General features: G+C 39.5%; 1 protein-coding gene across 2 annotated transcripts in view; it reads right to left on the minus strand.

Moving 5' to 3' along the window:
* Nucleotides 1–4,991: 4,991 nt before the first annotated feature.
* Nucleotides 4,992–23,720, minus strand: part of SLC12A1 (solute carrier family 12 member 1) — an 84,004-nt gene continuing 65,275 nt past the window's right edge. For both annotated transcript variants that reach the window (XM_008513799.2, XM_008513800.2), the window contains exons 21-27: nucleotides 21,078–21,221; nucleotides 18,163–18,294; nucleotides 17,815–17,926; nucleotides 15,712–15,798; nucleotides 9,985–10,120; nucleotides 7,756–7,823; nucleotides 4,992–6,699 (exon numbers count right to left, since the gene is read on the minus strand). In XM_008513799.2, the coding sequence (XP_008512021.1) occupies nucleotides 6,564–6,699; nucleotides 7,756–7,823; nucleotides 9,985–10,120; nucleotides 15,712–15,798; nucleotides 17,815–17,926; nucleotides 18,163–18,294; nucleotides 21,078–21,221 (815 nt within the window). In that variant the 3' untranslated portion in view covers nucleotides 4,992–6,563. The remainder of the gene's footprint in view (nucleotides 6,700–7,755; nucleotides 7,824–9,984; nucleotides 10,121–15,711; nucleotides 15,799–17,814; nucleotides 17,927–18,162; nucleotides 18,295–21,077; nucleotides 21,222–23,720) is intronic.

Genomic DNA, 23,720 nt, shown 5'->3' on the forward strand with positions numbered 1-23,720 from the left:
TTGTGTGAATATATTGATATTATTGAGTTGCTAGTATTTTATTTTGGATTTTTCCATGTTTATTCATACAAGAAAGTGATTTGTACTTTTCAGTGTTTTGGTCTGTCATGTTTTGGTATTGAACTTATTCTAGTTTTGCAGAATAACTAAAGAAGAAAAAGAAAGTGTTTTATCTTGCTCTGATTAGCGATAGCTTAAATAGAATAGTAATTATCTTTTCTTTGAAAATTTAAAAGAAGTCACCTAGAAAAAATTCTTTGGGTTTTATTTTGACAATCTTTGCGTTTTATTCTGAAGTATTAGATTTTATCAGGTATTCTATTTCTTGTGTTAATTTTAGTCATTTGTATTTTACTAGAAATTGATATATTTCATTGGAATTTAAAAATTTACCAGTCTAGAGTTTTAAAGGGCGTTGTTCTCCAAAGTTGTACGATAGTTCCTTGCTCATTTGTAAATTTGAGGATTTATATTTTATCCTTTGATGTTCCTTTTTCTATGTTTTTTTTAAGCAATAGCAGCAAACAGCACTTGAGTTTATCAGCTGTACTGTTGTTGTCTTTTCTGAAAATAATAATGTCTAACTCTGAGTTAAGTATTTACCATAAAGTGCTCAGCCAGGTACTGTGCTCAGCTATTAATACACATGAGCTCATTTCCATGCAACAGCCCTCACGGGGAGATCCTCTTAATAATCCTCATGTCAGATAGGAGAAAATAGATTCTTCAGGAGGCTGGGTAATGAGCCCTCCGCTAGTCAGCAGGGAAACAGACTCACCATCTTTCTCTCTGACTCTAGAACCTCAGCTTTTAATTGTACTTTTCTGCTTTTTTTCCCTTAGTTTCTTCTTCACGTTTTCCTGTAGTTACTTTGCACAGTTTCTAACTTCTTGAGTGGAATGTTAACTTTCGTTTGTCTTCTTATTTGGATAATAATAAATAATGAAGTTATTCTGTAACTCTACCTCTGAGTCCTTCTTTATCAGCATGAAATACATTTTGTTATGTGAAGTTCTCGGTGTCATTTTTGCTAAATAGTCTAAAATTGCATTCTTTCTTTCTTTTGTGACCTGAGTTATTTTGATGCTCTTGTTTATATATTCGTAAATGATGTTAGTTTATTGTGATGACAATGTGATATTTACTGTTTCTACGTTTTAGAATTTATTGAGGGGCCAGCCCTGTGGCCGAGTGGTTAAGCTCACGCGCTCTGCTACAGTGGCCCAGGGTTTCGCTGGTTCGGATCCTGGGCACGGACATGGCACCACTCATCAGGCCACGTTGAGGCGGTGTCCCATGTACAACAACTAGAAGGACTCACAACTAAAATATACAACGATATACTGGGGGGATTTGGGGAGCAAAAGCAGAAAGAAGAAAAAAAGATTGGCAACAGTTGTTAGCTTAGCCAATCTTTAAAAAAAAAAAAGAATTTCTTGAGTTACCTAATATATACTTTGCTTTTGTAAACATTCTATAGATTTCTAAAAGACAGTGTATTCTCCGTGGGTGAGTACTATTATACCTACTAAACCCATTTTTTTTTAACGTAGTTTGAATTCTCCTATACTTGCTCTGTCACAAGTGGTGAGGTAGGTGAGCTGTTTCCCAAGAAAATGGACTTTCTGTGACTCTCTCCTTTTGTGTCTAACAATTCTTGTATTATTTGTGTCAATACTATGCTATTTGTTTACATAAAGTTCCATTATTATAGCTATATATATTTTATAAATATAAAATGATACTCTCCTGTCCTTCCTGATTCTTTTAGTCTCAAACTTTGACATTAATATTGCCAACTCTATTCTTTTGTTTGAATGTTTCTGTATATTTTGTTTATTCTTTTGCTTTTAAACTTTTTTTTTTTTAGAAGATTTTATTTTTTCCTTTTTCTCCCTAAAGCCCCCAGGTACATAGTTGTATATTCTTTGTTGTGGGTCCTTCTAGTTGCGGCACGTGGGACGCTGCCTCAGCGTGGTTTGATGAGCAGTGCCATGTCTGCGCCCAGGATTCGAACCAACGAAACAGTGGGCCGCCTGCAGCGGAGTGCGCGAACTTAACCACTTGGCCACGGGGCCAGCCCCTTGCTTTTAAACTTTTTAATATATAATTTAGAATATGATGCCAGCAGATAAAATAGAATTTGACTTTATTTTTTATTTATTTATTTATTTTAAAGATTTTATTTTTTTTCCTTTTTCTCCCCAAATCCCCCCGGTACATAGTTGTATATTCTTCATTGTGGGTTCTTCTAGTTGTGGCATGTGGGACGCTGCCTCAGCGTGGTGTGATGAGCAGTGCCATGTCCGCGCCCAGGATTCGAACCAACGAAACACTGGGCCGCCTGCAGAGGAGCACGCGAACTTAACCACTCTGAAAATTAGTGATTGAATATATAGACCTGAGACTTAGGGAAGATCTGAGTTAGAAATATAAATTTGGGAGACATCAGCATGTGGTGAAAGTCAACTCACAGTAACAGGCGAGATCACCCAGAGCAGTAGTTCCAAAACCTTGCGGCTCATCAGTCTCTCCCAGAGATTCTAATTTAGTAGGCCTATGCTAATTTCCAAGAATCTACAACCTTTTTAAAAAGCTTCTATTGAAAGATTTCTAAAATTGAGTATTAAGGGAAGAACTTTTAAGACAATACTCCCAGCATGGTCCTATTTATAGAGAAATGTACATGGATATGTTGTAGGGATGGAGGAAGGGTCATGTGGGAGCCTGGAATTGGCCACCCCAAGATATGTCTCTTTGACTTTATCTCTAGAAATTCTTAATCAATGGGGAAGGCAAGGACTTAAATCTGCATTTGTTTATTGTGCTTGTCTGGTAACCTCCTGTAACTGACTCCCCCCACCCCCAACATCCTCCTTTGTCTTCAGCTGGATATGATATTTCAGCTGTGGTGATTTCAGCCCTTTTGGCGAGTTGCTCAGCTTGCCTGAGCAACTCCCATCTATACATCAACAAATAGAAATGGCAAGCAACAGGATATATTGGAGTACATGAGGAAGCCATTTGGTGCAAACCTAATTTGGCCTGACTTTGCTATTTTTCCAAAAGGGCCTGACTGTGGCCATTGGGCACACATTGTATATCTGCTTTAAAACATTTACTATGGCAAGAACAAAGGCCCTTGAGATAAAGGTGCAACTTCCCTCCTGGCATTTCCTTAAGGATTAAGCATCTTTCCTTAGGCTAGGAACTGATTGCTGCGCTCACCTGTGACCACCCAGTTTGAGACAATAGACTTGCCTCCTGTTACACCCTCCGAGATAGCAGACCCCCTACCTGCTGTGTCCATCAAGTGCTGTGCCAACAGGGCAATCTTGTGACTATTGTGGGAGGGACATTTCAATCATATGTGAAACACCCTGTTTGGGGGTATATAACCACTCTGTGCACCCCACTTCTTCGGTACCCTTTCTTCCTTTGGGAAGGAAGGCCCCGGACCATGGTCCTCAGATTTTAGATAAAGCTTTGTTTAATTTTCTCCTGCTATTCTGTCTCATGTGAATTTAATTCGTTCTCCGGCCAGATGAACCCAGAGACGATAGAGGAAATGTCTTCCTCCCCTACAGTCATCAACTGAAAAAGTGATGAAGATTTTGAAGTCGTTGTGAGGAAAGGGTGGGGATGCTGATGAGAAATGTGCACAGAGTGAGGGGACAAAGAAAGTTGGACACCAATGTACTTTCTCCTTCTTGCTCAGAAAGATGAGTGCAGACACGGAGATGGTAGGAAGTTGGTTAATGGAGTTGGGTGAAGCAAATGACAAGGGCAGGACACTGAGGGCCACAAAAATTGGCTGTATCAGACCGTAGCCCCTATCCTTTCAATTTTCTGCAACCCTAACCGATTCCCAATACAGCTGCTCTTGACATCAGAATCTCCAGTCCCTTATTGCCACCTATCCCTTTTCTCTCAGTCCATGTTCTCCTCCTTTGTTAACCTGAACCCAAGGGACATCGCTTCAGTCACTCTCTTGCCAGTAGCCCTCAGAAAATTAAGTAACTAGTTTAAGGTCAAACCAGTAATAAATGGTGAGACCAAGATCTGAACTCAGGCCAGTCTGAGGTGTTATTTTACCACTACCATGTAAGATTGACATGGTGATGTTCCCCCCAGACCCTGTTTAATGAAGGACTTCCTGCTCCAGCAGCTGGGAGTGCTGTCAGCAGACAGATGTGCACACTCAGGCCCTTCAGGGATGCCTCAGCTGCAGAGAGCTGCCTCACCCAAGTTCCCACCCCTTCCTGGGCAGCCAGCATCCAATGATGGATCAGTGCAGGAGTATAAAGGCCTGGCCCTCTTGGCCTTGCCTGGGACTACTCTGAAGGGACTTTCTATATCCAGAGCGCCCTGTTGGGTCGGCTGAGGCTGTCCTTGGGCTTGCATCACAGCTCACCTTTTCCTTCACCCTTCCTGCTTCTGGCCCCTCCCTTCCACAGGTGTTGACCCCAAGGGAACTCCCTAATAACTCTGCTCCACGCTAAATTCTCTCTCTGGGTCTGTTTCCTAGGGAACCCAACCTGCAACAGCCTCTCAGAGAAAGAAGAGCCAGACTTTCCTCTGACAGAAGTCATATTACTTCCCATATTTCCCAGAAACCCCCTCAAGGAGAGAAATGTCAGGCCCAGATGAAGCTGGGTGCTCCTTCCCCTGGTCACCAGGATGGTGTCTAGTCATTTGGATTTCAGGTACATAGGGCTCAAGAGAGACGGTTTAATCCAGGGCTGAGATGAGTGAAATGGGCCAGGATTTGGACTAGGGACAGCCAGCTGCTTAAACTTTGCTGACTGTTGCCCTTTTACTCCCTAGTCATCCTTCTGAGCTGAGTCTGTGCTTGGAAGTCCTAATTTTGAATCCCAGTTTTAGACAACCTGAAGATGAGGTAACTAATTGAAATTTTCAGGCTCACATCTGCTGTACCATCGCACTGTGATTTGGGTGACAGAAAAGTGAAGAAAGTACAAACTAGGCCAAAGCAAACAAATTTAAAGAATGCTTTTATTTTAGGTTTATTGTTTCTCTTATATTTTATCAGTTAGAATAAACAGTCAAAACATAGCAGGAAAAAAAAATCAAACCATCCATCAGAAAAAAATTTTGTTGGTTTTTCAATGTGATTAAGCATTATAGGAATACTAACAAAGATGAAAAAAATCAATACTTGCATATTCCCAATTTTGCAAGTTTCTCCACTTCACATTTTAATTATTCTTTTAAATCCATATGATCACCATATAAAGTCACTAAGTATATGATTCAGGATATATAATAGTTTGAAAATTTGTGGTACTCAGTTTTCAATTAGACGCCTACGAAGATTTCATCTGTGCTAACCGCTTAATTAGAAAAAATATGTAAAGTAATACCATGATGGAAATTTCAAAATATTTAGTGGGACGGACAATTAAAGTTTATATATTAAGAGTGGAATATATTTCATTTAGTTGGAATATATGTCACCTTCTAATCCAACTGATATAGTTTTCAGTCCACAACAAATTAAAGCTGTACATTATCAATGATCGCACAGATCAGTCTAAGTATATAATCTGTGTTACATTAAATTACCTTATTTAGGTAACTGCTTTAAACATTTTGTAGACTCAAGTACTTCTTAAAGTTTTCAGTTATTGATTTTCAAATCTTCTTTGTAGGTATAAGCCTCTCAGAAGGCCAAGCATAATCACGTTTCCAGCCCAGCTGGTCTTTTCCTTTGATGACCGCCCCTGGTGACTATACCAGCCCGTCAATAAGCATTAATGAGAACCTGCTGTGGGGCTGAGACCTGTACCAGGGCCTGGAAGCAAACAAAAGATTAGGTTTGCCTGGAGAAGCTTACAATCAAGTTGGTAGTTTTCATGAGCAGAAGCCGGCATGGGTTTGCTTAATTTTCCTGTTTATTAACAGTAATGACAAAAATGTTTTTCTAGTGCTAGCATTGGCTTTGACACCCCCTTAAGCTGATAGGGAAAAAAGCATCCGTTAACTAATAAAAAAAAAAGTGAAAGTTTATGTGGAATCCTGTAGGATAGTCTCCAGAGGTTTGCATATGCATAGATCAGATTTACAGCATAAAGTACAGTTTAAAAAGAGGCAGCAGGCCCAAAACGGAGTCATTTGCCCCCACAACAGCAAACCAAGACTTAATTGCAGTTTCGACCCCTCCCAGAAATGTAATCTTTAAAACAGTCAACTTGAAATTTCCTGATTAGCAGTAGTGAGGCAATCTGCATGACAAAATCCAACCCCTCCCCGCCCCCAGTTGCTTCCCTGCCAAATGGAATGACCTAGCCTGAAACTAACCTTTCTTTTGCTAATAACTTCCTTGCCCCACCCTCCTTCCTATGAAAACCTTCCATTTTGTACAGTTCCTCAGGGTGCACTGCTGTTTGCTAGAGGGGATGCTGCCCATTTCATAGATGGTTGAATAAAGCCAATGAGATCTTCAGATTTACTCAGTGGAATATTTTGTTTTTTAACAGTACTGGAACATATTTCTTAATTATCCACATGTTAAGTTAATATGTGTTCCAGTTTTTCATGCTCTAAGAGTAAAATGTCAGGACGTTTTTGTGATTTCCTCTAACTAGCAAGACAGGAGGGAGGTTCTTCGTGAGGATTTCCAGCCAAGCCATGTACAGCCAATCAGATATAGATCCTTTTCTTGCCACTGGAAGGCTCCTGACAGCATGGAAGAAAAACAAAAAACGAAAGTGACTACAGGCACTGACATCACTAACATCTGGGCTATTTAATAACCAGTGGTCTGAAACTTTTATACCCCTTCCCCCAAAATGAAAGTACTGAAATTATTTTGAAACAGATATTAAACTGATGTATTTCTCAGATAATGCAAATATCTATAAACCAGAAAAACAGACTTAGACACTATAGAGTAGAGATAAAACACAACTATAAACGTTCACTCCTCTTTAAATAGAAAATTTGATCAACCAATACCTCTCCCCACTTTTTTGGCAGAAATTATTTTCCCCAATAGTTTAAAGCTGTTATATTTGGGAGAAAGCTCAGAAAACAGCTATTTGAATCCTAGCACCCGGTTCAGGAGAGCTTTCTACGTCTTGGATAGTCCTCCAGTCTAGACCCGGCTAAAGGCATGTTTACCTTCATACCTAGGAGGCAGGTCATGAGAATAAGTGTGAAATGGTTGGAGGTTTTCATGCTTACCTATCAATCTTTGGGTAAACAAACATTAATATTTTCAGGAGGTGCACCCCTAATATTTGTGGAATGGAGGGCAAAGAGTGGAAATGGAAAAGCCCACTGAATTTTTCTCCCACCTAGACCTCTTCCCACGTGGTAAGGACCCTCATGAATGTGCTATGAACTTCATACCTCAGGAGCAGCCACCTGGGGAAGGGGCCCATGAGCCTCTTGGTGGCCAGCATGGGGCTTGTTAGGCAGTGAATTCAAGAGTCAGGTTCCTGGAGCGTGAGGTTCCACGCTCATAGGGGAGTTGGGGTTCTAGGTGGGCACATGTGCCTGGCTCTGTGGGTGGGGCACACTTAGAGGAAAGTCCAAATGATGCCCTCTAACGCCCCTGGGCCCCAGTCGTCAGAATCTGAGGGTGATATTTATTTTCCTTCACTGTCTAAAATCCCACATCTTCTAAATTTTTAAAATCTTCCACCTGAATAGTTGTGAGCTTTTAAATTGATTAACTTACTCACCGAAGATTTCTTTGTAACGTTCTTAAATGTCTGCAATGATACTTACAGGACAATGAGATTAGCAGCTCTTGAGTGCTCCTGTAGGAGTTCATTTAGTCGAACTTGGCGATAACTCTGTGGAGGACATTCAGATTTTGTTGAGGGTGGTTCTCCCAGAATTATGAAGGACAATTTATCTTCCCTCAAATTATGAGCAAGTAGAAAAACCTCACTTTTTAAACAAAATGACAATTATTTCATTCAGGTTTGTAAATTTACAGTACTTTAAAAATTCGTAAGAAATTTTATTTATTTATTTTCTTTGGTGAGGAGGATTGGCCCTGGGCTAACATCTGTTGCCAACCTTCCGCTTTTTTGCTTGATGAAGATTGTCCCTGAGCTAACATCTGTGCCAGTCTTCTTCTATTTTGTATGTGGGATGCTGCCACAGCATGGCTTGATGTGTGTAGGTCCATGCCCAGGATTGGAACCCGTGAACCCTAGGCTGCTGAAGCAGAGCACGTGAACTTAACCACTATGCCACCAGGCTGGCCCCACAGAAGAAGTTTTGGAAGTGTAAAGAATAAGACCAGATTGTCATTGGGCTATGGTGGTTTATTAATTCTAGGGGAAAAAACAAGTAAACAACATGGATAGCAGTAAAAAAATGAGAATGTCCAGTTCTGGGGAACAGGTTTGTAGCTGAAGAAAACTAACCTCATCTTGACACCAATTTGATATTCTAAGAACATAGATCATATCCTAGTCTACCTTTCTTTAAGCTTTTTGAATATTTTATGTGCACAGGGACTGGTTTCGACTAAAAAGTCACCGAAAGACTCACTTGGAAAAATAACTACATTAACTATTTTGCTGTGATGAGAGTAATATTTATTATTATATTTCAGTGGTTCAGAAACCAAGGCTCAGATGTGTGATTTGCTCAATTACATGAAAAATCTTTGTTAGAACTGGGCAGTTTATAACACACAGAGTTTATGATTCTTAGCTCAGTATTTTTTCCACTAAATTTGAAGGGCTTTTAGCATCTCTTGCTCCAAGTTCAGCTCCTAATGGAGTTTATTTAAATTTTGTAATTTAGGGGTGTAGGGGAGGAAGACATTTCCTCTACCCACTGTGGGTTCTTCTGGCTGGAGAATGAATTAAATTCACATGAGACAGAATAACAGGAGAAAATGAAACAAATCTTTATAACATGTATACATGGGAGAGGCTCAGGCAACCTGGGTAACTCGCCAAAATGGCTGAGGCCACCGCCTTAAATATCCTCCTCAGCTAAAGACACAGGAAGATGTTGGCAGTGGGGGGAGTCAGTTACAGGAGTTTATCAGACAAGTACAGTAAAAAAAGATGCAGATTTAAGTCCTTGCCTTTGGCATTGATAAGAGTTTCTAGAGATAAGGTCATCCCCCTTCTTCCTGGTACAGAGAGGGAGACACTTTTACAGATGGAGATTTCCCTTACAAATGTAAATGTCTCTTAACAAAGGGTAAGTAAATTCTACTTTTCAGTTGCTTTCCTGTCTGCAGTTTATTAAAAGTAACCAGCCCCAAACAATCCTCATGCCAAAGAGACACATCTTGGGGTCGCCAATTCCAGGCCCCCACAGGGGTTCTTGAGGTCCTTTTCCTTGAATGTCCAATCCAATTCAGACGTCAATTCTTCTGTCTAATTCTTGTGTCCCTGCCCCTTTCATTATCCTCACTATCACAACTTCATTCGGCTCAGGCCAGAATAGGGTAACTCCCATCTTACGGGCTCTCGTGAAAAGCACACCATTTTACATCCGTCCTACAGTGTGTCCATCCAACTTTCATGTTCATTGTCCCATTTACTTAGTTTCTCAGATCTCTTCGTTAGTGTTCATAGCTATCTTCACCAGGCTAAAATTCTTTGTTTTGGGTTAAATCATGAGTCAATCTACCTTTATTTACTTTGCACACATATTGACTTGACTTAAATTATTTTAGACTGATGGGTCTGTCTCCTGTTCTATAAAATTAAATTTAAAAGGAGACTTCACAATATGTATCAATAACCTGTTTTTCTTACCTTTTAAAAAAGAATCGATTTTATCTTAAAAAAATGAAAAGTTTTCTAAATCTTCATATCCAGTAATATGATTGAAAAGCACTTGAAAAATGCAGAAATCCTGGGTCTTGAATAATGAAATTCTGTAATAGAACATTACCTCTTGATCTTTAAATCAACCACTGTTTTCTTTTTCAGCTAGTTAGAGAGAAAAGTGTAAAAATTAAGGAGGACAAGTCCTTACCTTTTCCTTGACTGCTTCCAGTTCTGCATCTGTAATTTTCCACGGAGTTTCTCTCTTTAATTTCTCAGCAGTCGTTAAATCTTTGCAGCTTTCATGGAGACGATATGGTTCAATCATTTCTTCAAAGACTTTCCAGCTGAAATTGGAATTATAAAGGAGCTTCACAGTGGGAAACTAACTCATTATTTCACAGATACTCCAGGTATGACTGGCACTGCTGGCTGCAGAATCAGAGCTGAATGTCATGCAAATCTTTTAAGAATTATCTTCGCTGGGGACTTACTGTGAGTAAAACCATGGCTACAGGACTGCCCCCCTGCCAAAGAAAGGCTTTAACACATTTGAGGCCTTGTCAGCTTATTAGGTATTACATCCTCAATATAAACACACAAACGTATAGATAGTAATCATTCTGCAAATGCATTTTCTGCATAGTGTAGTCAAAGACACAGTTGTAATGTAGACACTTTAGCCCATAAATGAGTTTCCATTTGCTGAGATGAGTTTCCATCTGCCTACTGTACAGACTTTAAGGGAGACATTCGTGACTGAACGTGGGAGATGAACTAGGCTCCTTGGGAATTGGCTAGGGCTGCCCTCCTCCCCTTTAGTCCACACGACAGCTCCTACTTATAGCAGGAGGCTGTGCGCAGGGAGAAGGAGAACAGCAAGTCTAATGGCTATAGAACAATTTGGATGTTTGCTGCAAATAATGCAGCCTTTGTCCTTCTGGTGTCTGCTATTGCTGCTTGAGATTTTCAGTGAATACTGTTAAGGTGCACGTTAGAGGAGGAATAAAAATCATTACTATTTTAATGTCTAAAAATCGGAGGCCATTTTAGAGCAATTAAGAAGAAATCATTGAGTAGAAAACTAGCAGCAGTATCTCAGAGTTGTGAAACATTTTGAAAATTGCTGAGAAATCTCATTCTTGTCTTTCATAAGACTCTCATAAGATTTATTTTTAAAATGAAAGTACAAACAAGGCTTATAATTTATGAGATTAGTTGTCTTCGGAATGCTACTATAAGATAATGTCAAATATGAACAATTGTCTTTGGTTTTATATAATGTAGTTTACTTATAATTTAGTAGCTTTGGAAAGAGCGATAATTAGAAACAATGTGCTGTTAGGTTAAGAAATTAAAATACGATGCGATGAGTTCAATGATTTCATCAGTTGGCCTGATTTAGGATTTGCAGATCAAAATGCAGAGATTACAAAGGAGCAGGGTGTCCCTACCACTGTGCCTTTGTTAAGGCATGAAGAGATACTTAATGCAGTAGATTTCTGAGGCATTGACTTATTTAGAACGGTGGACAATGATAGGCAGGGAATAAGACTGATATGCCCTATTCTGCTTCCAACCACACAGTACATTTATTTGCTATTCCTTCCAACAGTGCCATGCCTTCAGAGACCTTTGGTGGTAATCAGTGCAAAGGTGCTGACTTAGGAGAGGAGAACCTGGGTTCTCGCTCCAGCTCATACATTGTCTTTCTTGACCTGGATGACCTTGCCCATAAAAGGGGGCAATGATGGCTGTTCAGAGCTGGTGTGGGGATTGGTGTGAGGGTCAGTATGATGATTTGGGTAACAGTGCTCTGAAAAGTGTGCAGTGCCCTGTAAAACAAGGCATTCATTTTACTGAACAGCCACAGGAGTAAGGTTAGCAATTGAGAGGCTATCTGTGTAAGCTCTACGTATATTATTTTGATCAGGACAAGAGTTCTTTGCATCTCAGCCCAGGTGCTTATTAGAAAGACCAGTTCAAAAAATAGTTTCCTAAGAAATAGAAGGTGGAGTGAAGGTTGTTGGTTGTCTCCCTGGCATCCAACCTATGCTACCCCACTGTAATTTGGTGGAATGACTCCATCCCCAGCATCAGCCAATCAGCACAATTCTATTCCTTCTGCTAGAGTGATTGGCCAGGATGGGAACATAACCCAGGCAAGCTTGGTCAACACCTAGTGTCAACCTGTAGGTCAACAGGCAGCTAGTGTTCCACTGATCACAATGAATGGCTCAGGTTGTGCAACCTGAATGGAGCCCAGAACCTGAGTTCAAGACTAAGAGAAAAATTTCTCTCAACCAAACATAAATGAGCAACTATGTAGTTTTAGTTGCTATTGGCAACCATCTTGTTTTTATAAGCTAAATCAACTTTGATTGCTGATTTTGTAATGGAAGGTAGAGTAGAGAGACTGAAAGAGAATTAGTCCTTAATTACAAATTTAACCTTCAATCTTTGCCTGAAAGCCAAAATACACTTGGATTTTTCAGTTATGTTTGATAATAATTTCCATTATTTAAGTCACTCTCAGTTAATTTTCCTTTTACTTGCAATTGAAACGTGCTAGGTGACACAGTAGGTTCTGATGAGGCTGTATTTACCCATTTATTTTCTCTGAACTCTTACTGCTCCTTGTTCATCTTTGATTTCTTCATCCTAAGGCTCATCCTTGAGCTGGCCATTTTCCATTCTCCTAACTAGGTGACCCAAAGGTAACTCAAGATTTCTATTTTGATTCTCATTAAATCTGATTTTTCTTACATTTTTTAATTGACTCTAGAATAGGCCAAGCATTACATGCTATTGAATATAAATGAGAATTAATTCAATTTAAAAAATTAACTTTAGCTGCCCTGCCTTCCCCATCCTTGTTCCTCATACTAATAAAGATTAAAAATTTTTTCATTGCATAAAATTTTCCCCCTAAGTTCATGTAAGATTTCTTCTCTCAGATTAACGTACTAGTTGTTTTTGTGACCACTCCAGCATCTTTAAGATAAATTATCTAGTTAATTGCTTCTAGTTTCTCTTTGATTTCGGTATAAAGATTGTTGTCTTTTTGGCCTATGACTTTTAATTCAGTCTATATAATAAAAAATGAAATTTAACCATAAGAGCTTGTTAGTTTCTCCTAGCTCAATTATTTTCTCATTAACTTTGCTTTTGTACTCCCTTTCACCCTTGGCCCACCATCTTTATAGATAATGCTTCTATGAGAAAATGTTTCCATCAAGACTTACTAATGTTTTATGGGTAGTTGAAAGATTTATTAAAGGCAATTTAAGGGCATCTAACATTAGCCTCCAACATGGAAATCATTGACAAACTATTTTCCACATAATGTCACTTGGCCACCAAGAAAGAACAGTGATCAGGAGATAGTTGTTAATGGTAGATAAGGGCTGTCTGGCCAAGCAGGCCCATGTGGGAGCCGAAATTGAGCCAGCACTCTGAGCTTTGGGCCCTGGGCCTGGGGCTGCAACAGCCCAGAGGAAGAGTTCTCTTTCTCTAATTGAACCGCTCAGAGGAGTTGCCTTTTTAAAATCATCACAAAGGTGCCAGATGTGCTACCAGTGGCCATCTGTGAGATTTACTGAATGACCATCCTCTGTTCTAAAATTTACCTTCATATATTGGAACAGCCATTGCCAACATTCGAAATGTGACTGTTTTATTAGGTAACACGGCATCACTTATAGCAGAAGGCTGAAGAGAGGAGTATGGCACTTCAGCACACCCCTTCTTTGTGGCCTTTTGTCTTCACACCAGGGTACAGTAACTGCAAGGGTTCTTTTATTCCAGTAAGAATGGATTTTTTTTTTTCTACATCTTCCTCAAGACCTTGAACTATCAGAGAGAAAATCTTCGAAACTGTGAGAAGTAATTCATTTTTTTCCTGAGAAAGTAGAACTTCTCATTGCAGGATCATGAAGATATGCAAGAAACATCAAATTAAGATGGTGTCTAAAATCAAACTTAGATACCAGGACAAAAGCAAAAATGCCTGGTCCTTCATTTCTTAACTACTGTCCATAGAATTTGTTCCCTGAAAGGGGGACACCATGGCACAAAGGTCAGGAGTAGTAAGATGAGTGTCTAGACCATGATAGGCACTCAAGAATAAAGAGAATGGTTAGCGGAAGAGGTCCGTTGACACCCGTGGTGATAGGAAGGATGGAGATCCAGGGGGTGACCCTGGCAGCTGGGCAGAGACTAGCATGAAAGAAAGGGAAGGAACAAGGACTTGGGGACAGAAAATCAGATTGATGGATGAAGAGGCAAAGGATAAAGGAACAGATTAATCAGCAAGCACAGACAGTCCTTAATTGCTGAGAAGACAAACAACAGCAAGATGAATTCTATTACAAGAAGTAGGTGACTAATGTGTGCCCGGCATTGAGCCAGGACTTACAGAAAATCCAAAGTAGTAGGGGACACCATAACTACCCTCTAGACAAGAGTAAATGGCCCTCTACTTGCAGAGCACTGGCAGGCTCTGGCCTGTTGCTAAGTGGCACATCCTAGGAAAGCATTGGATCTGCTGTGTTTTGAAAGAGAATGCATGTCCACCAATTACAGTCAGAAGATGAGCCTGTTTGCTCACATCCCTACAAATGCCAAGAGGCACCAACTTAGGAATTAAACTTCTTTAAATGAAACGTGGAAGGCTACCAGAGATCATTACATGACAACCCAGCTCATAACAGAGTGCTAATTCCACTTAGCAAGGAGAATTAGAAATCTGTTCTTAATTTTCTGAAATATTTATAACTGTAGAAATATGGGAATGCAAGGGATTAGTGGTATATGTGATTTGAGGAAATATCACATGGTAATAACCCAACCCAGCTCAACTCTTTCGATAATAGCTTTCTTGTCACAGTTAAGGTGTTTTGTAAAGCCATTTTTAACACAGCCCTGCAGGAATCATGAATACCCTCAAACGACAGGAAATTTGAGGTGGTTGTTCGGTCAGTAAGAACGCATCTTAAACAGAAATGAGAAGACGTCCAATGGGACAGCGAGGACCTAAGCCGTTCTGAGACCCTTGTGTCCCTCTGTACTCTCACCCTTGGAAGCCCCACTGCACACCAAGCCAAATGCATTAAATTGCATCCAGATGCAACAGTAAATATGATTTTGAACTGTAAACAATTGAAAACATTTTATAATTGCTAAACTATAGCTCTAAGTAGTTAATTTAATTTACAGTTGGCTAGAATTTCCAGACAATCTCCTTATACCTTTGAGAACTCCTTTGAATCTCTAATCTATAAATTGTTTCCAAATATCATGAACTTGACAAATTTAACAATTAGTGAGGGTTAAAATGATGTCATGATTTAAAGACATTTATAAACGATTATTTCCATTTTGCCATTTAAAAATTTTGGAGCGAATACATTTCCTTGCCAGGATTCAGATAGTTTTAGACACCCATGAAAAGTTTATAGGCTCTAAGTGTTGGGTCCTTAGTGCCCCAAAGCTAAAATGGCCATGGAGGGTCGGTTCTGTCATTGTGCTGAGAAGACGCAAGCTGTTTCCACATCTTCTCCATCAGAGCTCCCCATCCAGGATGCCCCTCCCAGTAACTTTAAATGATGAAAACTTGCCCTTATCACTCACGTCAGAGTCATCTGAACCTGCTACTCTTACTACCACAGAAGCCAAGAACATTGAAGCACAATTCTGAAGTGGTAACTAACCTGTGTTTCCACAATTCTCCCTCGCAAGCTCCTCTTCACTGTAAAAACTTTTCCTTCCATTAGAACATGCTTGATAGCTGTATGTCATGATTAATTGAAGTCCCTTTTTATTATATCTTATCAGAAAGCCACTGCAGTAAATACATACCATTTTTACCCTTTAATAATCAACACAAAAGAGAATGAGTACCACAGGTAAACAATGGATCTTGTTAAATGTTTCGTACCTTTCTTTGTTTGGCTTCATGTTGATGTCACCAATGATATGGATGTCTGCAAACTTTATCCTAAATTTGCTCAGAAGAGAAGCCATTCTGAAAACAAGAGAGAAACACCTGATCATCGCATATCTAACTATTTTCAGTTTTGGGTTTAAGATATTGAAAGCAATCCTGTCTTATTTCAGCTTAGCTTTCAGACAAAGGCTTTGGTTGCTGTTTGATTTTCATCATCGCACTTGATGGATTCGCTGAGTGTAGACCACGCTATTCCACTGAAGGCAAAGAGTGATTCCTGTAGGTGCAGACACTGAAAACAGCAAACCCAGCTCTGCATTCAGGTTTCAGGGGAGGTAATGCAGAGCTGTTCATGCTCATCATTTGAAAAAGAGAGAACAAGTTTTAGTACTGATTGATTATTACCTTGCTGATAATTTTTATAGTGTTACTGACAAATTAATAATTATTATAGATTATATTTTGGAGGTTTTCTCCCTGGCAACTGAAAATTTTGATACAATTTCAAAATTACAGAAAAGTTGCAAGGATAGTGCAGAGAAATTCCACATTCACCGACTGCTTATATTTTGCCCCATTTGATTTATCATTCTCTCTCTTTATATATAACTTCATCTATCTATATATATCTTCATCTATCTATGCACATCTTTCTTTCCTTTTTTGTTTCTTGCTTGCTTTCTTGCTTATTTGCTTTCTTTTTTCTACTTACTTACCTGCCTACCTACCTACCTAGCTTCCATTTTAAGTAAGTTTCAGATATAATGCCCCTTTACCTCTAAATACTTCGGTGGATATTTCCTAAGAACAAAGACATTGTTTTCTATACACAGACATCATTGCCAATCTTCCTCCTTTTGCTTGAGGAAGATTGTTGCTGAGCTAACATCTGTGCCAGTATTCCTCTATTTTTCATATGGGACGCCGCCACAGCATGAGCGGTGCTAGATCCGCTCCCGGGATCCAAACCTGTGAACCCTAGGCCGCTGAAGTGGAGCACACGAACTTAACCACTACACCACTGGGCCAGCCCCCAGAGCACAATTTTTGAAATCAGGAAACTTAACACTGATGCCATACTATCATTTAATCCACCAACCATTTTAAAATTTTATCACATGTCCCAATAAGATACTGGACACTTTAAGAAAATATAAATTCTTATAGACATCATGTTAGTTTCCATTTTAATCTGACTCTTTAAATGGAATTGACAATATATAATATCCTCCTAAGAGGGGGGAGAAAAATGTGAAAAATTACTGAATAAAAGCCTGTTGTTATTTTGTGATTTCCGGAAGCAGTGGTTCCAGGAAGGGCTCAGAACTTAGGCGTGCCATGGGGGACCAAGGGCCGCCGAAGGTTGTTCTCCAGATTTCCACCAGAGACCTTCGGAGGCACCACATTCTCAGCATGCTTTTTGCTCTCACAACTACACACTCTCCATGTGTGTCCAGCTTTCCACGACTAAATTAATAAAAAAGATACGCACCTACACTGTGGGACTTTTTAGTTTAATTTTTCAAACTGGAAGTTTTCTCAACAGCCATCCATTTAAACTCTTTCAACTACAGATGAGAAACTGGGGACCCAGAAGTGTGTGGGGACTGTTGCTAACTCCTGCAGCTCGTTGGTGGCAGGGCTGGGACTAGGACCTGGTCCCCACAGCCTCTCAGTTCCCTGTTAAGTGTGCATGTTCAAGGGGCTGCTGCATGTTAACAGGTTTGAATCTCCCAGAAGAAACTATTGGACACAAACTCCTTAAGGCTTTTCCTTTCTTGGACACATTTACTAGTCAGAACAAAATAAACGTTATACAAGATATGGCTACTCTCATTCAAGATGTCAGGTCAAGCTTCAATGCCAGATCCCTTTTTGAAAGCATTTGTGGCAGGGGGTACAAGACTTGAAGCAGTGATTAGAAAAATTATGCAGATAATTTATTGACCAGAAAACCAAGTACACATGAGGCCGACCACGGTGACTTTGTCTTTAAATCTATTGTGCCTCAAAGACACCTAGAATTTTTAAAATAAAAGCATGAAAACAGCAGACATCCAAAATGTTCCAACACATGAGTGATAAGTTACTTACGCAATTTTTTCTTCTTCAATGCGGTTGATCTTCCCTCCAACATAGATTCTTAATTTGCAGTCTTTCCATTTTTTTCTGAGAGTCAAGATATAGGGAATAAGGAGTGTTAACCCTGAAAGAAGAATAAATTATGACTGAAAGGATAAGTATATCTGACTGAAAGGAAATGAATGGCTTTACATCTTTATTCATTCCCACATTCATAGCTCCTAAATAATTTAAAATCTTTGGAGAGCACAGAAATGTTACTCTTTAACTGGTATCATTTTCATATACCTTCCCAAGCAGTTTGTTAGATTTATCAACATAGAAATTCTGCTCCCTAGTGTATATTCTGGAATTTTTTACCTCCATCATCAAACAACCACCAAACATCAATTGTGCCTTTTCCTTGCTTCTTTTTGAATTGGTTGCTGGCTTCCACCAGCTTCTGGTTGAACTCCCCGACATGCATCGACTGGATCGTGTTAATGCTGCTGTCTGTAAGGAGAGAGAAAGTAGTATATCTGTCTTTTGAGGAAAGAAACAAAACAACTTTCCAATAAATCTATTTGGGAAAATAGAGGAAGGGTCATGAACTTGTAAAGTTTTTAATACTTAAAGGTAAATAGCGAGCTCTATTCTCCAAAAAGGGGAGATAAAGGTGGAACCCCACAGTAATCTAGATGACCTTCAATAGTTCAAAGAAATTTGAGATTGGTTTTATGATTACAGCTTTCCTCAGGTCCTTAGTAATCTCTCTCTTCAGTGAAATGAATATTTAGACAAAGTAACAATGCAAAATTATCTGATACAATAGTCAAAATGTCCCAATTTTTCCAAATTTCAGATATAACTCAACTTAATCATATTTTCAGATTTACTTGAAAGTGGTACATGTGGTGATCAGTTTTCTAGAGAAAAGCAATAGAATCAGAAATATTCCTTTGATAGACAATTCATTCACTTGAGCACAATTTTGGTGTCAATTCCATGAATGTCTAGATTATAAAGGTTGCCAAGGACCATATACATCTTCACTCTCTGTGGTCCTAATGTCGGCCTGGCTTACTCCTGTTTTCTTTTTAAGGAATCTTGTGAAGCTAAGAAAAGCCATTTGAGCGATTTCAATCTTGGTGAATGAGATGAAAAAGCCAGGAAACATGGAAGGACAAAATTCCTTTACTTGAGTTATAATTAAGGGCACACATAAAATATTTAAAAAAGATTTTTTTAATGCAATTTCCACCCTAACATGACACAATGAAAGTGTTCTAGGGAACTATGCCAGTGTTTGAATTGGACCCTTACTCCCATTTGTCAGTAGGGGTTTCTTTGCTACACTATATATGTTATTTCTCATTTCCACGTCTTTGAAAGTAGTGACTTCATTGCTCTATTTCAAAGAAATGGTGTTATCATAGTGCTTAGAGCAGAGCTGACAGCCTCCTCAGAGCTTCCTCTCTGATCTAAGAGGTTCTAAAGATGCTTTGTTCTGTCTTTCCCTGTTTCCATGTTTTAGGTCTGTTAATTCTGAAGCAATTATCTTATATTGTTTCTAGCTCCATAGGACTGCTGAGGTAGAAAGTAAATACATTTAGGAAATGGACCAAACCCTGCCCCCACTTACATGCAAACCAAAGCATCGAGAGGACTGTGTATGAGTGCCTGAGGCAGAGTCGGTCCTGACCTAGAACTCAAAAGTTGTCAACCCACGATAAGCCCAGAGCAGTAAATGGCCCTACTTTAGAGCTGTGTTTGAAACTTAAGGTGTTGGAAATAAAACAGCATTATTTTGTTTTTCTGAATAATGAAACATATTGACTTTCAGAGGAGTACATTTTTGCCAAAAGTATTATGACGCAAAACAGGCTTCCAGAATAAATAACAAGTCCTCCTTTCATTAGCAAGGACATTAATGCTTCCCTCCTCCCCATCAGCTAGAACATAGTATTGGGCTATGACTTCTGCATTTTCCATTGCTTTTCCAGACTGTACCAGTGAAGAGAGCAAATTCAATGAATAGTTAACTCTTCTCACGAATAAAACAAATAAAAAGGAAAGAAAGGAAAGAAAATAGTAGTTAGCACACAGATGGTTTTATTCTGGTCTTATTCTAATGTTTACACCCTGAAATTCCTGAGGTACCTCCAACTTCAGATTCAAACATATCATTTTCCTAGAAAATGTCATTTTAAGGGTGGTAATACATAGCAGTCTCTCCTATAGCCCATGGAATATTCCAGGTACCTGAGGGCATCTTTCGTATTTGAAGGGGGGAAATGTTTGGAGTATCCATCATTCTATGTAAATATATAAAAATAGTATATCACACGTGAAATTTCATCCTTGGTCTATAGCTGGAAAATAAGCAAACAGCACCAAACCTTCTCCAGGGTAGCAGACAGCTTCTTTAAAAGACTGGATTCTGTCAGCCTAGACCAGGAGCCTACTACGTCTCGATTTGGATCTTGCTATTTGACTTGGAGACCCTCCCAGAGAAATGATGTTTCTTGAGCCTCACACCAGCGAATGACTTCAGTAACTATAGGATTATTTGCACATGAAGGAAATGCATGTTAACATTCCAACTTTCCACCAGCAGAGGTCGCTGTGGACCTCATTAAACTCAAACCTGCAGTGTTTTGGAAAGAAAGCGATTTTCAAAAATAAGAAAATCAGATTTTTGAATCACCTGTTTATAAAACTTATAAGAAGCTTTCTCATTCTCTAGGTCTCCATTCCCTGGATGTACCGAGACATTCAGAGAAAAGTGTATCACTCAGCCAAAATCTACAGGTAACTAGTATGGATGAAGTGCCAAGTCCAGAACTCTGGTTTGTGATAAAGATGCATTTTTGAAATAAGAATTATAGCTGGATCCCTCATTTACATGTACTTGTCTACTTTCAATCTCCTGAAATGTCTGCAAGGTATATATGTATGGTGTGTGTGTAGATAAATTAGTTTGGGTAATCTTAAAATTCTATCCCTTTCCTTATAGAAACTAAGAAATTTGTATTTTATGGCACTCAATCTGCTCCCAAACCAAATATTATACTTCAAAATAAAGTTTTTACCATAAGATGGTACAAAGGGTTTAACATTGTTGATAAATGACAATAGCTTCTAGCTTTTACCCATATCACCTTCTCAAGGGAAATGTCTTCCAGTCCTTACCCACGCTCAGTGCCCCTGACATCTCAGATGCTGACTTCTGACCCCTAGATACTCAAGTAATGGCTCATCTCTCAATATTTCTTGAAAATTTTAAAATTACTTACCTTTTTTAGGAGTTGGTTTCGTAATGGCCAACTTGCCAGCTTTTTTAAATAAGCCTCGGATGCCTCCACTTCCTTCTTCACATTCGTTATCTTTGATAGTGGCTTCCAAAGCCAGCCTTTCCTGTTCTAATTTCTCTAATTCATCTGATGAAAGAAGACAAAATCACTTAACTCAGAGTGACAAGGTTTTTAAGAACACTCTCATAAACTATTCTTTTCCTCTTTTTTTTGAGGAAGATTAGCCCTGAGCTAACATGTGCTGCTGCCAATCCTCCTCTTATTTTTTTTGCTGAGGAAGACTGGCCCTGAGCTAACATCCATGTCCATCTTCCTCTGTTTTGTGTGCGACGCCTGCCACAGGGTGGCTTGACAAGCATAGGTCTGCACCTAGGATCCAAACCAGTGAACCCCGGGCCACTGAAGTGGAACATGTGGACTTAACCACTGCGCCACCAGGCTGGCCCCCATAAACTATTTTAATGCTAAAAATGGTGTATATGCCATAAAATCGTTATTTGTAATAGGATTTTTCTGAGTGATTATTAAAAGTAACGTATGCCAGGATTTGTATTCAGAAAGTAATAACTAGCTCAGGAAAATAGCTCTATGTGTTGTTGTAATCCATGAAGTCACTGGGTTTTTATTTGTGAGGGCAAAGGGGGATATGTAATGCCATCTTTATTTACTTTTGGCAAAAAAACAAAAAGGCAGATCCACCGTACATAAGATCTTACACTGTAAACCAGTGACTTACTGACCTAAGCTACTGGGTCAGATATTTTACAAGGATAAGGGACAAAATTACAGAAGTATATGGGTATGTATCAGACACACAACCATGCCTCCTGAATTGAGACATAAAACTAGAGAGCAAGAATTAAGGAAAGATAACCAAATCTTCTAAAAAACTTTATGGGCTCCGAATACAAATTACCGTGAAAAATATCCACCAACAATTCCTTCTGAGAAGCAAAATATTTTCTGGAGTGAGTGACCAAAGCAAAGGAAACAAAAGCCGAGATTTCTGTGTGCCTGCCATTTCTGAGCGTGCCTGTCAAAGCGCAAAGTGCTAAAAAGGGTTTCACGACACTGGAATCTGGGACAAGAGTCAAGCGGTGCGAAATTTCCTGTCCAGGGTGTAGACCCACCATCCAAGCTTTGGGGTTGCATCTGGCTGCTTTTCATCTTTTTTGGATTCTGATAGTGATGAAAAATTCCCAGCTGCTACCTAATGCCTCATGTTCCTCTCTGACCTCAACCTGCACGGGTAAATAAGACTTTAAAAGCAGTCGTATGACAGTGCTACAGAATGATGGGCATTCCTGCTTACAGTAGGCAAGGTGGCACTCTTGTCAGCTCCTCTTATCTTATTGCCTGCTGAGAATTGAGCCTTAGAAAATGAACAGTGTTCTGAGGAAGAGAGTAGAAAAGCTAGATTCACTGTTAGAAAACACTGGTAGGGCTTCTGTAAATGTCAACCCTCCAAGGCTGTTGCCTTATCTATCTGAGAAGCGGAGCTATACAAACCCTAGACTTATCAATTATGTACTAACTAAATCTGTCAGGACAGTCACATCCCTAGACGGGGCTGTTACTCAGCTACACAGAATTGTCTGGCCCCTTTCCAGGTCTTAGCAATTAATCTTTTGCCAGTGGCATGAGATTTAAGGTCAAATCACCCATGTGATTTCCCCAAAGCTTCAAAGGTTCTCAAGATCAGCAGCTATAGAAAATCTGAGAAATTAGACTGATGGTCTTAAAGCTCGGACGGGAGTTGCCTATCCCTGACTTTCGAAAGGTGAACATAAGCTGCATCGCACGGTGGGTCATGACCGATTATAGCTCTGCCACTGGCTTTATGTGACATTAGGCAAGTCATTTACTTTTTCTACGCCTCTGATTTCCTATCTGTGAAATGGAAATGGTAACCCTTCCCCTTTCCCACCCTCCTAGCTTTGCAAAAAGAATAAACAACAGTTCCTGCAAAGTGCTTTGGAGCTTCTTAAAGGAGAAAGCAAGGAGTGCATTCTATAGGCAGTGTATTTATGCAACGTCTGGAAATGGGCTTAGTCATGCAAAGGAAATTGAGTATTTTGAGAAGCCTGGGAGTGATCTTAGTGGTTACTATGGATTGCACACTCTTTGGGTGCAAGGGACTGTGCTGCACATTATTCCTTCCCAAATAACTCTGAAATGGTTACTATTATTATCCTCATTTTGTAGACGAAGAAACTGAGGCTCAGAAAGGTTAAGTAACTTGTCTGATGTCACCCAGCAAATAACAGCGTTCAAATGTAAAGAGGTTTGCTCAACTTCAAATCCTGTATGCTCCCCACTATGAAGACTTTTTTTTTCCTGAGGAAGATTAGCCCCCTGAGCTAACATCTGCTGAGCTAACATCTCTTTTTGCTGAGGAAGCCTGGCCCTGAGCTAACATCCATGTCCATCCTCCTCTACTTTATATGAGGGACACCTGCCACAGCATGGCTTGATAAGCAGTGCTAGGTCTGCACCCCGGATTTGAACTGGCGAACCCCAGGCCACTGAAGTGGAACATGTGAACTTAACAGCTGCACCACCAGGCTGGCCCCTGAAGCCCTTTTGCTTTTGGCTTATTACTCTTATTTCAGAGTTGTTTTATTA

Source organism: Equus przewalskii, chromosome 1 (genome assembly GCF_037783145.1).
Source record: "Equus przewalskii isolate Varuska chromosome 1, EquPr2, whole genome shotgun sequence".
Classification (NCBI taxonomy): Eukaryota; Metazoa; Chordata; class Mammalia; order Perissodactyla; family Equidae; genus Equus; species Equus przewalskii.